At 38.0% G+C, this 17870-nt stretch overlaps 1 protein-coding gene across 1 annotated transcript in view; it reads right to left on the minus strand.

Annotated features, from left to right (window-relative positions):
• Positions 1–12413: 12413 nt before the first annotated feature.
• Positions 12414–17870, minus strand: part of LOC149313149 (E3 ISG15--protein ligase HERC5-like) — a 41513-nt gene continuing 36056 nt past the window's right edge. The window contains exons 22-24 of the mRNA XM_089526137.1: positions 17417–17600; positions 15711–15810; positions 12414–14187 (exon numbers count right to left, since the gene is read on the minus strand). Of these exons, the coding sequence (XP_089382263.1) occupies positions 13973–14187; positions 15711–15810; positions 17417–17600 (499 nt within the window). The 3' untranslated portion in view covers positions 12414–13972. The remainder of the gene's footprint in view (positions 14188–15710; positions 15811–17416; positions 17601–17870) is intronic.

Raw genomic sequence — 17870 nt, forward strand, 5'->3', positions numbered from 1 at the left:
GCTGTTCAAGATACACCTGATCAGAAGCATGTGAAATGTCAGGATTAGGCATTACGCAGTGCCTATTGCTCATACCTGCACATTTGGATGCAGGTGCACGAGAGGCAAGATGGATCCATTTCCCTCCTCAAAAATATAGGAAAGGAACTAAATCCAGTAGAATGAGAACCATTAGTTCTCACTAACAGAATTTTAACCAAGTGTCTCTGTCAAAAAAAAAAAAGGCTGGTGATTTACCTGAGACAGGATAATAGCAACTGCCGCAGGGAAATGATGGCAGAAAATTCTGAATCTGAAGAACACAAGCAATTTTGTGTGCATTTATGCACTAAAGTAGAATGGCATATGTTTTAGTGGATATGGCTGTGAAGCCAAAAATGATACCATCCCAAAACTGTTTAGGAAAAGCAGACTCACTGGCTTCTTCAGTTTGCTTGCAAAAGAAGCAGTAATTCTTAAAAGTAGAGGGATTACAGAAGGAAAGCTTTATTGGCCTATAAAGTTTCCCCAGCAAGCCTTATCTCACATGTGCCAACTGCATCCCATCAGAGCAGAAGGAAACAAATCTCGGCCTGTAAATAGACTGATAATCATTTAAGCTCCAATAGCAAAAACAACAGAGAGTCTTGTGGCACCTTAAAGAGCAATAGATGCTTTATGGCTTAAGCTTTTTCATGGACTAGAGTCCACTTCATCAGAGATGAATGAAGGTTTATCCTCAGTTGGCTGGAAAACTTATGTCATAATACACTTATTTAAGTTGCCACAAGTCACATGTTGCTTATATATGCATTAGATAGAGGAGATACATGTGTATGGAGAGGAGAGGCAAATGGTTGGGTTAAATGACAATGATATACAAAAACAGCAGGTTTTCAATTGCTTGTACTACGTCAGCCTACAATTTAATTTCCTACCACCGAAACCTATTATATTTCCTCCTTTACTGCTCTGTCAACATACTAGACAGCTTGACCAAAGGTATGGCTGAACAAATAACAATAACAAAAATGAACCAGCTGGCTTTAAAAGAACGTCCATAAAAGCTTGTAGCTAACTGTGTACTGTTCCTTATATGTTAATTGTCAACAAATCTCCATAGATGATAATACAGGTTGAGTAACCCTTATCCCAAAATCCAAAATGCTCCAAAATCTGAAATGTTTTGGGCACCGACATGATGCTTTGAGGCTCTAAATTTGGAATATTACAGATTTTGTAATACACAAGTAGCGTACAGTGTACTGCATTTGTGAGGCTACAGAAAGATGGTAGGCTGGAGAGACACATAAGGATCTATGAAATGGGGGAAGCCATGGATTTGTGCCAAGCACTCTGCTTGGATTCCTGCCATTTCACAAATCCTTGCATCTCTCTGCAGCCTTGCAAATACATTACAGATATGTATTACGAATATTTTGTATTCCAAAATCCTAAAAAATATGAACTCCATAGTACAGTGGGCTCTTCTTTTAAACGAGCTTGCCATCTGCGGACTTGAGCTTCTGCAAATGGCAAGCCCCTTGTTTTTAATGAATGTGCATGCATGCAGCTACACCAGTGGCAGTGTGCACATTGCACCACCATAGGAAACAACAGGACATGAGGTCCTGTGTTTCTTGTTATCCGCAGAGATGTCCACAACAGATCTCCCGCAGATACAATGGGACAACTGTATTTCTGGTCCCAAGCATTTCAGATAAGAGATACTCTGATAAGGGATATTGCAAAATCCCAAAACAAAAAACAGAAACATCCAAAATCCAAAACACTTCTCATCCCAAGCATTTTGGATAAGGGAGACTCAGCTTACACTGAGCACTGGACATCATCCTCCATGATACTTGAGGGAAGCAGGTGATCTTAAGAGATAAAAGACAGCCTGGTGTGGCAGGGGGGAATGGCCAGCGGAGGAGCTGTGAAAGAAAGAGTGGAATGGCTGGTGTCACTGTACCATTTTAGCTCCTGCCACCTGAGTCAGCCACTTCCCTCTATCTAACAGCAGAGATGGCCTTGAATTTATCTTTCCTTTTCAAGACTTCTGTTACTGACAGCATCAACCACACATCCAGAGCAATTAGCCTACCATCTTCCTAAGGAAAGGAAACCCTAACACCATATATCTGTGCATGCTGGCTCTTCAGCTTAGTAGTGGTTGGACACAACTTGACAACCTTGTAATATCTTTACCTTTAAGGGAAATTAATGCATGCATCTGTTGAAGTGGGTTCTAAGTCACAAAACTAGCCCAATGGGTTTGTCAGATTGTAAAGTGCAGAAAGACACACTAATTTTTCTTTGCAACTACAGAGGTGTCTTGGTATCTGCTGGGGTTTGATTCCAGCACCCTTGTGGATAACAAAATCCGTGGATGCTCAAGTCCCATTAAATATAGTGGTGTAGTAAAATAGTGTCCCTTGCTTTTTGGAATGCATATCTCTATGGAATATTTTCAAACCAAGGATGGTTCAATGCATGGATAAAGAATCTGTGGGTATGGAAGGCTGACTGTGCTCACTCAAGTAAGAGCCAGAACTAAGGATTCTGCTTAAGCACTGAAAAAAGTGGGCTTCGGAATGCTCCTTTAACATTTGTAGTCAAACAAATATGAGAAAAAACAGGCTATGGAAAGGCAAACTGTTCTAATGCCTGGAAGTAAAACAGACATGACTTCCTGGCAAAGCATAAATATTCTGAGATAACATGTCAAGAATTCTCTCTGTTGATATTTGGTGAATAATCTCAGTAACACATCATTGCCAGCAGCAAAACCAATGAGTTTGGGAGTGCTTATAAAACTATATCTAGAGGACTTCCGGTTGGGAATGGCGTCCCGCTAAGACGATCTCCGCATGGGCTCTGTGGAGACGTCTGGATTGAGCTGGAATTTCTGGGATCAGGGGACCCTGTCTACCAGAAGAATTCCTCTTAAGGAAAGGGGAATCTGAGGGGGCTCGGCGCAAGAACCCAAACTGTCTCTGGAGCCGAGTGTTCGGCAGTAAGTTCACCTCGCTACGTGGGGAGGACAGAAGCCATAGGAGACGGGGGATCTGAAGAGCAACCCACGCCAGCACAATCAAGGGAGCTCTAGGCACAGGGACGCCCACCAACTTTTTAATAAAAGTGGTCTTAACAGAGGACATAATTGGGAACGCACTACACCCGAGAATAACAACTGAGAGGTAAACCCATAGGATCGGGAATAAGCAACAATAGCCTGTGTTCGGGTTAGTATCAACAATAACAACAAGAAGTTATTATGTCATCAAGCTTTAAGAATTGTAACTAAAGGTTCAGAGATTGACGATATTACCCCAATAAACTAACTATATTGGCTGTTGGATACATTGGATGAGGAGAAAGAAAGAAAGAACTTTACAGTGGATCCCTGGGAGAAAGGAAAAGAGAAACCTTGTAACCCCTTGAAACAATAGTGGACTATAAAATTTCATAACTTAAAAAAGGGAAAAAAGGGGTGCATTCGGGACTAGACTCAGGTCTGTATAATTGACGGGAGAAGGCAAGCTGTGGAGATTAACAGACTCGCTTGGAAATGTTTTTTTCTTTTTTTTATTCAAGACTGGAGTGAAGCTGTTAAGCAGACAAGAAAAAGGTCTGTGATCGCGGGTTCTAAAGGGACTAAAGAGTTAATGGGACTCTACTTGTGAGAAAAGAGGCTGAGAATTGAGGAGACTGGTGAAGGCTGAAAGGAGAAAAAATAAGGAACGACCTTGGAAACTCACCTGTGTTAGATTCTTGGAGAGATTGGAGATTGGAGAGGAGGGGGAGACGGAGTGGTGGTGTGAGAGGAACCTGGGAGGAGAGAGGAGGAAAAGCTGGTGGTATTGCGAAGGGAGGAGGAAGGAGGACGCTGGACCATAGAGGAAGGAGATAGAAGGGCGAAGTGAGTGAGAAGAAGGAAGAGCATCGGAAGAGGGGACAGCGGAAGTAGAAGAAGACGGATGGAAGATTGAACCATAGAAAAGGACGCTAGATAGGCTCTTTGGAGGACTGTAAACCGATCCACCTGGAAGGACTGTAGTAACATAATAAGAAGAGAAAAAGGGAAACGTAAGGCTTGGGGCTTGATAATTGGAATAGAGACGGAATAAAAATAGATTGAGGGGGGAGGAAGGAGGTGAATGAAGATATAAAGGTATAAAAATATAAAGGGTTGTCGTTAGTATAATTGAAAAAGATTGCCGGGGTTTACTTAGGAGGTTCTGGTTGAAAGTTTGGGGTGTGGCTAAGCCTTTTTTGTTTTTTCTTTGAGCCTTGGTGTATCTCTTTCCACTGGACTGTGCTATTTAGAGTTAGAAAGGTCTGCTTAGAATTAATAACATTATTTAACAAAGAGAGATAGGGGAGTAAACGGTTTTGTTTAGCGTTACTGCTGTGATTTAACAAAGCGGGTTAGTTAAGTGGATTTTGGGTGGACCAATACAAATATATACAGAGAATGGAATGGATGGAGTGTTTATAACTTTGGTACAAAAAGAGTAAATATTAGAGAATAGAACTTAGATTAAGTTAAGGTAATTAAAAGTAAGATAAGATAGGAGGTCTGTGGAGGAAAGAATAGTACAAAATTTGATAGATATATATATATAAGAGAGAGGAGAGAAGAGAGAAGAGGGGGTTTAGGAAGGAAAGTAGGGAAAGGTAGAAGAAGAAGAAGGAAGGAAAATAGAGGGGAGAAATAATACATAGTATATTTAGTGACTCTTATTTGAAATATAGGATTTATTTCCCTGTGGTAACTGAGGTTATTGTTTTAAAGGGTTTAATACGAAAGGGATAGGAAGAAAATGAATACGAGGCATCAGACACAAAAGGCCCAATCTCAGGCTTTAAGTCAAAGACGAAACTCAACAGAAAGAATAAACGGACCAGACATGAATCAATTGATTTTGGAAAAGATAGAAAGTTTGTCGCTAAGTCTGTCCTCTAATCTGGCTAAAGAAATGAGCAATTTTAAAAAAGAGATTAAGCAAGAGATAAGGGCAGATTTGAAAGAGATTCGGGCTGATTTGCAAGAAATTAAACAAACGGTGGATAGTTTAACGGGTGAAATTCAAAGAGTAAAACAAAGAGTTGATATTTTAGAATTCAGAAGTGAGAAGTTAGAAACAGATTATGGAAAGCTATTAAATAAAAGAGATGAAGATCTGGATGAGAGGGCTCTCTGGGAACAGAAACTGAAAGAGAAATGTGTAAAAATAAGAGGAATTCCGGAAGACAAAGATGAGAAGCTTGAAGAGACGTTAATTACAGAAATAGCTAAATATTTAGAAAAGGATCCAGTTTTTTTTGAGGATGAGGTGGACAACCTCTATAGAGTGAACTCGCAGGTGGCCAAGCAAAGAGGCCTCCCGAGAGACGTGGCTTTATTTTTTGTAAGGAAGCGTACCAGGGACTTGTTTTTAACGAAACACAATGAATCGCCTTTTCAATTTAATGGGGTGGAGCTGAAGATATTGAAAGATATCCCAGGGCGCTTCTTACGGAAAAGAAGGGACTACAGTGCGTTAACAACAGTTTTAAGAAGAGAAGGTATTTCTTATAGGTGGGATCTTCCAGAAGGACTAACATTTTGGTGGCGAAAGAAAAGAGTTAAAATTAGCTCCCCTGATCAGGCAAGAAGCTTTTTGAGAAGAGTGGATGATCAACGGAAGGAAGAAGATAGAGAAAAAGAGAGCAACAATCGACAAAGACAAAATGATGAAATCCAAGACAGTGTAGCAACAGGGGTTGGTCAACTGAGTGTACAGGAATTCTTTGAAGAAGAAGAGAGATTGAGAAAGGAAGAACGAGATGATCAGGAGGAAGAAGATAGAACGTCAGAGATTTAGTTTCCATAGTGTTAGCTGAATCATCCTCAGCTATATCCTTTTTTGTATTACCTGAATTTTCTTTTATTTACTTCCATTGCCTTAATAAAAACAAGTTGTATATTTACGACAGACGAATCGGTTTGTGTGGGAGGATACATTGGGGTCAGAATGGATAAACTAAATTTAATAACGTGGAATGTACAGGGCTTAAACACACCCCAGAAGAGAAAGAAAGTCTATCATTATCTACAAAAATTAAAAGCGGACGTAATATGTATTCAGGAAACAAGAATAAAAGAGAAAGATAAAAAATATTTAAGATGTGTAAAATTAGGGCAAGAATTTGTATCCGCGTCTAAGGTAAAAAAAAAAGGGAGTGGCCATATATATAAATAATAACTATAACACCAGAGAAATATATAATGACAATGAAGGACATCTTATTATGGTAGAGTTAAAATATAAGGAGCAAAGCTTCCTTTTGGTTGGGGTATATGGTCCATTGGAAAATAAAAACAAATTTTACAAAAAGGTAAAAAATGAATTAAATAAGCTTACAGTTGAAAATATAATAATTCTAGGTGACTTTAATGGGGTAATAAATCCAGTAGTCGATAGATTTTCAGAAAAAAAGCGAAAAATTAATAAAGGAAAATTACCGCAGGAGTTCTTTGACTTGATGAAATCACATTGTTTAGGAGATGCCTGGAGAATAAAGAATGGTGACCATAAAGATTTTACATTTTATTCAATCCCACATAAAACCTGGTCCAGGATAGATACAATCTTAGCTTCACTTCATCTATGTGAAAGAATTGGAAAGGTGAAAATACTTCCAAAAATATGGTCAGATCACTCTCCGGTTCAAATGGAGTTACAATTAGGGAAAAGAGAATATAATTGGCGATTAAACGCAAATTTGCTGAAAGATGAGAAATTGGTGAAAGATTTAAAACAGAACATTGAATGGTATTTTAAAGAAAACAGGAATAACGAGACCTCTTCACAAATAACTTGGGAAGCAATGAAGGCGGTGATAAGGGGTTGGGTAATTAAAAAAGCATCCGAAAAAAAGAAAATTCGAGAGGGTAAATTGGTGAAGTTTAATGATGATTTGAATTTGAAGGAATCGATGTTAAAGAAAGATCCAAATAATAGGAAATTTCACTATGAAGTAAAAGTCCTACAAACACAAATCAGAAGACATTTGGCAGAGGATCTAGCAAATAAAATGAAATATGTAAAACAGAAATATTTTGAAGGGGCAAATAAATCGGGAAAAATTTTGGCAGCACAGTTGAAAAAAGAGAAAGCCAAAAGATCAATAATAGCCCTTAAAAAGGAAAATGAGATAATTTCGGATCAGAAAAAAATAAAGGCAACTTTCTGGAATTATTATAAAGAATTGTATAGGGAAGGACATGTAGAGGAGGTCAATATAATTAAATATTTGGAAAAGACAAGTTTAATGGAATTTACAGAGGAACAGAGAGATAGATTAAATGGACCTATTACGGAACAAGAACTGAGGCGGGCAATCTCTATGAGTAAATCAGGAAAATCTCCAGGTCCAGATGGGTTTATAAATGAATTTTATAAAGTTTGTGCAGATCAAATTACTCAACCCTTGTTGGAAGTGATGAATGAGGTGAGATTGGGCAAGATACCCCAAACATGGACTCAATCCAACACAATATTGTTACCTAAAGAAGGGAAGGATTTATGCTGCCCAGAAAATTATAGACCTATTTCTCTTTTAAATTCGGAATATAAATTATTGGCTTCGATATTGGCAGGTAGATTAAAATCAATTTTAAAAGATTGGATACATTTAGATCAGAACGGGTTCCTTCCAAACAGGAGAATTAAAGACAATATTAGGAATATTTTAAATTTGGTGGAGGCTCATGAAAAAAAAATTGATAAGAAAATGGCTATGTTTTTCATCGATGCAGAAAAGGCTTTTGACAATATCGATTGGAAGTACATGTTTGGGGTATTGACTAGGGTGAAAGCAGGTCCGGAATTTATAAAGATGATTCAAACAATTTATACAAAACAGGAGACTAAAATTATTGTTAATGGAGAGAAGACTAAAACCTGTGAGATAAGGAAAGGGGTTAGACAAGGGTGTCCCTTGTCCCCACTTTTATTTATTTTGGCCTTGGAACCATTATTAACGAATATTAGAAAGAATCCATTGATTGAGGGATTTAAATGTAAAGGGGAAGAGTATAAACTTAGAGCATTCGCGGATGACGTGGTATTAACAATTGCTAACCCTAAGGAAAGTTGTGAACAGCTAATGAAGACTTTAAAGAAATTTGGAAGAGTGTCGGGGTACAGGATTAATGTGGACAAAACAAAAGTTTTGGCCTTGAATTTAACAGCGGAGGAAAAGAATTGGTTGGAGCAAATAACAAAATTTAAAATTGAGAAAAAGGTTAAATATTTGGGTTGTGTGTTAACAGTTAAAAATTCGGATCTTTTTAGAAACAACTATGAGAAATTATGGGGGGAGATTAAAAAAGAATTAGAAAGATGGGATAAATTGAATTTATCATGGATGGGGAGAATTGCCACAATCAAGATGATGGTACTGCCAAAAATGATGTTTTTATTTCAGACACTTCCAATTATAATGAATGATAAACCGTTTGTGAAATGGGAAAAAGATTTAAATAATTTTATTTGGAAAAAAAAGAAAGCAAGGGTTAAAGCAAGAACAATGCAGGATGCGGTGAAGAATGGAGGAATGGCACTGCCGAATATAAAATGGTATTATTATGCAGCGGTATTAGAGTGGTTATTAGACTGGATTAGATTAGATAATAGAAGGGTTATAAATTTAGAGAAAAGGGATTTAAAATTTGGACTTCATGCATATCTGATATATGGGAAAACTAAAATAGATGGATACTTTAATGATCATATTATACGCAAATCTTTGATTAGAGTATGGAATAGGTACAAAAGAAAATGGTGTGCATTAATACCATTATGGACCTCCCCGAATGAAGCTTTCTTTAATCGAGTTGTTATACAGGATAATATGTGGGTGACATATAAACAATTAACAACAGTGGTTGAAGGAGTGAGAAAAATGAAAACACAAGAGGAATTGGAGAGGGATGGATTTAAATGTGATTGGTTTTCATACAGACAGTTTAAAGAAAGATATACAATGGATAAGAAAATGGAAGATATAGGGGAGGGAGAACCACAATTAGAAAAGATTATATTAGACCCCAAGAAACAAATCGCTAAACTATATAATTTAATTAGAGAGTATGAATTGGAAGCAGAAATTATAAAGGATTATATGATTAAATGGCCTAAGGATTTAAAAGAAACGATTCAATTGGAACAATGGGAAAGTGTTTGGAACGGAAGAGTAAAAATAACACCCAGTGCGGAAATTAAAGAAAATCTATATAAATCAATGTATAGGTGGTACTTGACTCCTTTTAAATTATCTAAAATGTTCAATCAAAATAATACATGTTGGAAATGTAAAAAGGAGGTGGGAACGTATCTTCACTGTTGGTGGAGTTGCCCTAAAGTATTTAGGTTTTGGAGAGAGGTTCATAAAGAGATTAAAAAAATTGTGACAATTAGAGAAAAACCAGATCCCTTAATGTACCTCCTAAATATTACCGATTTGAATAAGGAGGAAGTATACAAAGAAAAGATATTATTTTATATGATCGTGGCCGCAAGAGCAGTGATTGCCAAGAAGTGGAAGACGGAAGAATTACCTTCAATTGAAGACTGGCATTTAAAGGTGATGGAATATTCTGAGATGGACAAAATAACAACTTTGATAGGGAAAGGGAGTTTGGATGAGTTTAGTAGGGAATGGGATCCCTGGGATGGATATTTACATAATAGGGGGTAGTTATTAGGATGGATTTTTTCAGAGATCTCTAGAACAAAGTGAAAAAGGAGAAATTGGTGGTGGTTTCAGAACCAGGGGATTTTTTGGGATCTTTATTGTTAGAGTGGTAGTATATTTCCTATGGTGTGAATATAGAACAATGAATAAGAGTTTGTTTTAATATTAGGCCAAAAAGAGAGGGTGGAAGATGCGAACCAAAGGAAGTTAGTGGAGAAGATAGAAGAGAGAAGAAAGTAGTGAAAGTAGAAGGGATAATAAGAAATTTATACAATGTACTGATTTTTAATCTGTTATAGGTTTTTTTGCTTTCCTCTTTTCTTTTGTGGTTATGAGATGTATGTTTTATTTGTATGTTTGTCATTTGTTTAATAAAATTTAAAAAAATAAAAAAATAAAACTATATCTAGAGACAAAGCAAGCAAAAGGGAGTATCTGAAGAATATCTCAATAAGTACTATGTGTGCATGGTGTGTGTACAAAGAATAATGTCTTTAAACATATCCAAAACTACAGCTAATATCCAGTATAGGAGTCATGGTATGTATGTATGTATGTATGTATGTATGTATAAATAAATAAATAAAATTTAAAAGTAGTGTTTTAATTAGTTTTGGACTAGGAGGAAAAATCCGCATTCCAGACCCTGCTGAGCCATAAAACTCAGTGGACGAGCCAATAATTCTTTTTCTCTGGCTGCATCTGCGCTGCAGCAATAATATAGTTTGACACCACTTTAACTGTCATGGATCAGTGCTATGGAATCCTGGGATTTGTATTTTGTTGTGGCACCAGAGCTGTCTGACAAACAAGACTAAACACCTCCAAAACCTACAAATCCTAGAATTCTATAATACTGAGCCATGGCAGTTCTTATTTTGCTACCCCTAAATGACGTCTGTGGTGATGTTCCTGAGATTGTATTTCTCCATTAGGCTGTACCCTCTTTTTCCTTGGACAAGTACTAATATTTTTTTAGGAATAATAAGAACATTAGAGAAGGTGGAACTCACCTATTAAATACAGTTTCCCTTTGTTCGGTTGTTAAACCTGTTCTGTCCTGTATTGGAACACAAGATGATTAATCGTTTCATCGTTATTGTGCATTGTCCCTGCTCAGGATGACATGGGACCTTCTGAGAGAGATGTTCTCCCCAAATAGACCAAGCCACCAGCCCCACAGAGGCCTGTGTTTCATATTGACACCAGTGAATGAAGGAGACCCAAGCCAATGAGTTCATAAAGGCATGGCTTTAGTATTTACTGCTCATTCAGTGACCTCATATAAAACTTTAAAGACACAGCTGTGTTAGTCTGTAGAATCAGTATGTACAGAGATCTTGTAGCAATGTTGAAACTAAAGAAGTTGGCAGCATGAGCTTTTATAGACTTAAGTCTACTTCCTCAGATGCATTTGGTGGACCAAGTAGAATTAAGTCTATGAAAACTTATGCTGCCAACTTCTTTCTTTCAGTTAGTATCAAAGGTGCTACATACTCTCTACATACTCATAGAACTTTATTTTTGATTCCGCAATCTACTTATGACCTTTAATCTGGTGTTCCTCAACTGTGCCAGATTACATTTCCTATCATTCCAATGGCTATGATAATCCTTTCCAGAGAATGCAGGATTGCATTCTAAGGCCGACATCCAATTGTTATTTCCTACTAGAATCAATGTAATCAATGGGATTTACACAAGGAATGGTTTACCATTCAGCACTTGATTCAGTGGATCTACTTCATCTGAAATTATCAACAACATATCCTCCCACATTTCACAGATGCAAACCAGGAGTCAGGACACATGTGGATATATGTGAATGTGGCCATTCACTGGCATCAGTGTGGTCAAGATGGGGAAAGTCATTAATGAGGAACAGCATGCAAACTAGGAGAGACTGCAGCAGTTTGCTTTTGTTTAAGCTGACTGGGAAGGGAAAGGTTCTGCCCCCTCCTCCCGTCTCCCCTCTGCTGAGTCAAAGGAGTGCAAAAGCAATTTGCACTTTGAATTCAGTTTGCTGCAGCTGAAGTAAGCTGGCCACAAAGAGTAAAACTGGTAGGAGAGAAACTGGGACACTGAAAAAGCAGCTGAAAAGGTGGGACAACAGAGGATTAATCAGGAGTATCCCCGCCAAATCAAAGCAGATGGAGATGCAACTTTATGTAGGCCTTGCTGCTGTTGTTGTGTGCCTATTTCCAACTTATGGTGACCCTAAAGCGACCCTATGATGGGGTTTTCTTGACAAGTTTCTTTGGGGGATTTACTTTATGCCATCCTCTGAGGCCGAGAGAATGTAAATTGACCAAGGTCACCCAGTGAGTTTACACAGCTGAACTGGGATTCCAACCCTGGTCTCCAGAGTCTTATTCCAGATGGGGGAAGAGCAGGAAATCAGTACTTGTTCTGTGACTAACTTATGGTGGCCCTACTATGGGGTTTTCTGGAGTTGAGTGTGTGTGACTTACCAAGGACACCCAGTGAATTTCCATGACCAAGCAGGGAACTGAACCCTGATCTCCATTTACCATATCTAAGTTGAGCCCAAGCAGAGTAAAGTTTGAGTCTGTAAGTAATCTTCTAAGAAACAGCAACATTTATATAATAATAATAATGTTATTTTGTATCACTTTGTTTCCTTTTCCCAAATAAAGACAAGATTTATGTGAAAAAGGTTTGTATGAAAATACAGTATTTATTTACTCCTAAAAAATTAATCTCAGGACAATGCACAAAGCTCATTTTGCCTCTTCACAACAACCCTGTGAAGTAAGCCAGGCTGAGAGACACAAGCTCAAGGTTATCTAGCAAACAGCATGGCTTTGTGGAGATTTGAACCCAACTGTCCCCATACATAGTGAAATACTCTCTGACTGCTACACCATACTGATTGTAGAAAGGAAAAATGTAGTCTCTCTTGCAGCAACATATGTTCTGGTTGAATAAAGCAGTTAAATCAGGAATGAGTAAACTCTGGAAGAACTGGAATACACATTTTCACATCCAGCGTCTGCCACAGTCCATACCAGAATTGAAAATGGTACAAAATTAAAACAAAAAGAAATAAAAGAACATGAAACTGAAAGTATCTAATTGATTATGTTATTAGTATTTGTCATCAAGTCAGCTTTCTCTTACAGAAACCCAATAAATGTAAGGTCTTACAAGCTCAGGGCTGTTGCCTCAATCCACTATAATGTATTCTTCGTCTTTTCCTGCCACCTTCCACTTTTCCCAGTATTATAATATTTTCTAAAGAGTCATGTAATCTCATATGTCCAGAATATGATAGCCAGTTGGTCACTCCCTATTTTCATTTTGTTTATTTCGGGGATTAGCAAGCCCCTGCCTCAAACCTGTCAAAACACAAAACTACCACTCCAAGAACAGCAAAATCCATTTTATTTAGCCAGAAAAAAATCTGGCATTGGAAAACATTGGGGGTTTGGGCAACCAAAAGGGTCTTGGTGGACCATGTGTGGGTCAGTGGTGTCACTAGGGTTGGCATCACCCACATATCACAACATACAGAATCCTTAGGAATATTTTTTTGTACAGTGAGCCCTTGGTATCCACTGGCATTTGGTTCTAGGTTTCCACCATGAATATCAAAATCCATGGATGCTCAAGTCCCATTAAATACAACAGCATAATAAAATGGTGTCCCTTTTACAAAATGGCAAAATCAAGATTTGCTTTTAGGAATTTATATATTTTAAAAATAATTTCAAGCCATGGATGCTTGAATCCATGGATTAAAAAAAAAACTGTGGATACCAAGGACTGACTGTACTCATAAACCACAATCCCCTTCTCACACTGAATGTAATGGCAATAGTTATGACTTTAACAACAACTAAAATTAAAATTATAACTTTAAATTACAATATCATACAAACAGCATAAATGTAGTTACATGCAGCTTAAATTTTAAATTTAATTTAAAAACAAACAAACCCTGCAGTCTCTCCTTTCCCCTCCCAATGAGCCTTGCCCCACTCACACCATCTCTAGCATCTTAAGGGGACACAGGCAAACATCACAGCCCATTTCTGCCAAAAGGCAGGTGTCTGGGGAGCAGTGGTGTCACCCCCCTCCTTAGGGTGTCACCTGGTGTAGTCTGCAGTCCCCTAGTGACGCTCCTGATGTGGGTCACCAATTCCACTTTGTCTATCATTAAAACAGATAGGAAATTATGGTAATTTCAGGCAGAAAGCCCATTCAAAGAGACATCCAGATTTCAGGAGAGACCAAATTTTTCGAAGTTCTCTAGAGCACCAAGGAACATTTTCTTGAGAATGTCTCTGTTGCTGTATCTTGGCAGGATCAAGATTCGAAAGCAAGTGCTGGATTCAGGATACCACCGATCTGGATCTGCTTTTTTTGCATCGGTAATTGTGAATGTGAATTTTTCCATCCCTTCAGCTGGGATGCGATCGGTTCCTGTGAGGAAAGCTGAAGAGATAATTTTAGATGTTTAGCACAACCAGAATGCATATTAGTAGGAAAAGAGTAAGCACACTGCCAGTGAGTGTCCAATTTCTGCTTGGGCTGGCAGATGAGCCCCAGCATCTCTATGCCAAAAACACTGTAAATTTTAAACAGGAGAAGTGTTTTTGTAAATACGTAATAATTATGCACTGGGAATCTGAAACCGGCCCTACTTCCCCTGTGCACAAAGCCAAACAAAATGTTGAAGTAATCATACCTGGAGGCACACAAGAAGGATCAGGCACCTGATCAGTAATTTGAAGGGAGACCAACAGAAGTCAGGAGATAAATAATAAATTATGTAAAAAAAAACAACAACCCCAAAATAAAATAACAACCCTGCTTTTTTAGTGTGTATTCTTCCTCTTCTAAAAACAATATCACGGTACTAATGACAAAACTCTCAACAGCTGGGCTACTGTAAATGTGGCAGACAGGAGCCCATAACTAACCATTAATTCCAACTAGAACAGATCCATTGAATTAATGGAATTTAGCTAAGCACTGAGTTACCTAATTCACATTACTAGTCCCAATTAGAGTATTAATCGTATTTAGGCTGAGGATATATTGATTCAAATTATTGACATTTACTGATTGTTCATGAGCAAATCACTCACTCTGGATCTCAACACTCACATTTCACCTTTGGGAAAATAAAATAGGATAACCGCTCTGCTTGCCCTCTCCATGAATCCAAGGCAGAGTAATTAATAACCAGAACTTGAAAAGGGTACTACATTAAAACTGTGACTCTCCGAATCCCTCAGCATGACCAACAGCAAGGCTGACTGGGTGCTTCTGCAAGATGTAGTCCATCAACATAACTTTTCCAAGCTTTAATAGTAAAGTGGGCCCTCAGTACTGCTGGGATTTGGTTCCTGGACCTCCTGTGGGTACCAAAATCTTTAGATGCTCAAGTCCCATTATATACAGTGATGTAGTAAAATGGTGTCTCTTATATAAAACGGCAAAACGCTTTTGGGATTGTGTGTGTGTGTGTGTGTGTGTGAATATTTGCAACCCATGGTTCACTGAATCCATGGATGCAGAATCTGTGGATGCAAAGATCTGTAGCATAGAACAATCTCTTAAAATGAATAGAATAGTACTAGGTTTTGGTCTAAATTCAATCACTGTTCCCAATTAAAATAGACCTATTAAATGAACTGTACTGTATTTGCATTAAATACTGAATTGATGGGTCAACTCCTCTTTATTCTTGCAATTGGATTTAGGCTTTTGTCTTTTAAAACAGAGAGCCAGTGGGGTATAGTGGACTGAGCATTGGACTAGGACTCTGGAAGACCAGGATCCAAATGGAAACCCACTGGGAGACCTTGGGCAAGTCACATTCTCTCAGCCTTAGATGAAGGCAATGGCAAACTTCCTCTAAATAATCTTCCCAAGAAAACCCAATGATAAGGTCATCATAAATTAGAGTTGACTTGAAGGTACATAACAACAACATTTAAAATGTCTATTACCGAGAAAATCCTTCTTGCTCTCTTCAGGAAGATCATGAAACACAGCCCAAAAATCCTTGATTGTTTGTTCTGTCTTTTCATAACCAGTGTACTTTGTATTCTGTAATACAGAATTTTCAAAAAATGGCACTGTTAGTCCTTCAGTATCTCTTTATATATAAACTAAGGCCTGTTACAGACAGGCCAAAATAAAGCTGCTTCGAGTCACTTTGGAGGTATGGTATTTCAATGATGCATGCGTCCTAAGAGTCCAAAAGCCGCACCAAAGCCACACTCCAGTCCTAAGGACTGGAGTGCAGCTTTGGTGCAGCTTCCAGACTCTTAGGACGCATGTATCATTGAAATACCATACCTCCAAAGTGACTCGAAGCAGCTTTATTTTGGCCTGTCTGTAACAGGCCTTAGACACATTGCCCAATATTATCCTTATTTTTTTGTAAATTTATTCTGAGGCCATTCTGCATTTTACTCATGGATAAAAACATGTGGCTAGAATTATCAGTTTGTCCAAACCAATTCTAGTTGCCTGTTGGAAGTAACATATAATTATCAGGAAGATACAAGACATTTTGAGCATTAGAACTGACGGATGCTGGAGAAGGATATTATCTGTGTGCCATTGCCCCAATCTGTCTAAGAGATGGGGAGACTGACTAACATTAATAAATAATCCAAAAAAGTAATATTTCCAAGCTCTGAAACTCCCAGATTTCCCAGGAGATACCGGCTAGGAAATTCTGGGAGTTATAACCAAAAAAGAGATATAACTCCAAGATGTACTAATCTGTCAGTGTAGGTCAGAAGGTACTCTCATCCTCTGCTTCTGATGTCATAGAAACCTATAGCAGATGTCAGTTTAAATTAGTGTTTTGCAAACCTGCAGCTTGGGTCCTTCTGCTACTGAAGATCAGCTCAAGATAACAATTACCACTCTGAGCAGCTGTTCTGGATAGTGTTGCAGAGTGTGCTGGGATTTGGATATTGGGACCATGTAAATGCTAGTTTGGCGTTCATAAAAATATTTCTGTCCAGAGGGACTACATGAATTATTTAGAACTATGTGTATGTAACATTGATCCTTTTCCCAATGCAATCTGACACACTTGTCACTTGGGAGAATTTTATAGACCCCAGTGGGTCTTCCTTCCAAGCAAGAATGTGCAAAATTGCAACAAAATTCTGTAAGCAAAAGCAAAACATCCCCCCCCCCCATTTTCTGCAACTGTTTATGTGAAGTAAAACCTGCTCCAGAAAATGATAAATTCCCATGGGTCTGTTTGCATCATAACAGAGGGTTGCAGGGGAGAGGAGAAGAAAGTGCAGACACTTCTCTATGTCTAGCATTAGATTCAAGCCCACTGTTTTAACTCCAGCTGTATAGCCCTATGCATACCTGGCAACCCTCACTTTCTTGTTTTCTGTTGATTTCAATACAGACTAATCTCTTTGCCAGTCCTTTATACTAGCATTTGGATGAACATGAATGTAATAAACATTTTAACAGGCTGAAACATCTCCCATAAATACAAAAGCAAATTATAGAGATAACCTTCTACATACATATACTAGATTGTGTAACACACAATATAACACGGACTAATATGTTAAAATGCAAAGCAGTAGCAACTGCAATGAAAATGCACTAGATAACACAATCTAGGTTTATAGCACATTTCCCTCAGTGATAGATCCAAAGCACATTCTACCTTTTCCAGTTGTTCCCAATCGTATGCTTCATGTCCCAGCAGAACAACTTGGAGTTCAACAGGAAGAAAGATTTTCCACATTTTAGTTGGGCAGCCTCTTTCAAATCCACGCATAAAATCCTCAAACTGCTTCTCAACTGAATCGGTGAATATGTAACGCACATAAGCATCAACATATTCTTTTCTGTAAATAGATTGATCAATTAATTTAATTATTTATCATATTTGTAGACTATTTTTCTGTGAAACACCAAAAGAAATGTACACACCAGGACAAAAACACTTTTAAAAAACATAATTAATCCATAGCTCGTAAAACAGCTGTAGAATGGTTTGAAGTTTTTGCTTTCAAAGGAGTATTGCTAGTAAGATTGCAGAAGATGAGGAGGTAATTATGTCCAACTCTTTGGCCCTATATGCTACGTGGAGGGAGCAGTTCTCCATCCAAATCCAC

Source organism: Sceloporus occidentalis, unplaced genomic scaffold (genome assembly GCF_023333645.1).
Source record: "Sceloporus occidentalis isolate IW3139 unplaced genomic scaffold, rSceOcc1.0.p SCAF_5, whole genome shotgun sequence".
Taxonomy (NCBI): Eukaryota; Metazoa; Chordata; class Lepidosauria; order Squamata; family Phrynosomatidae; genus Sceloporus; species Sceloporus occidentalis.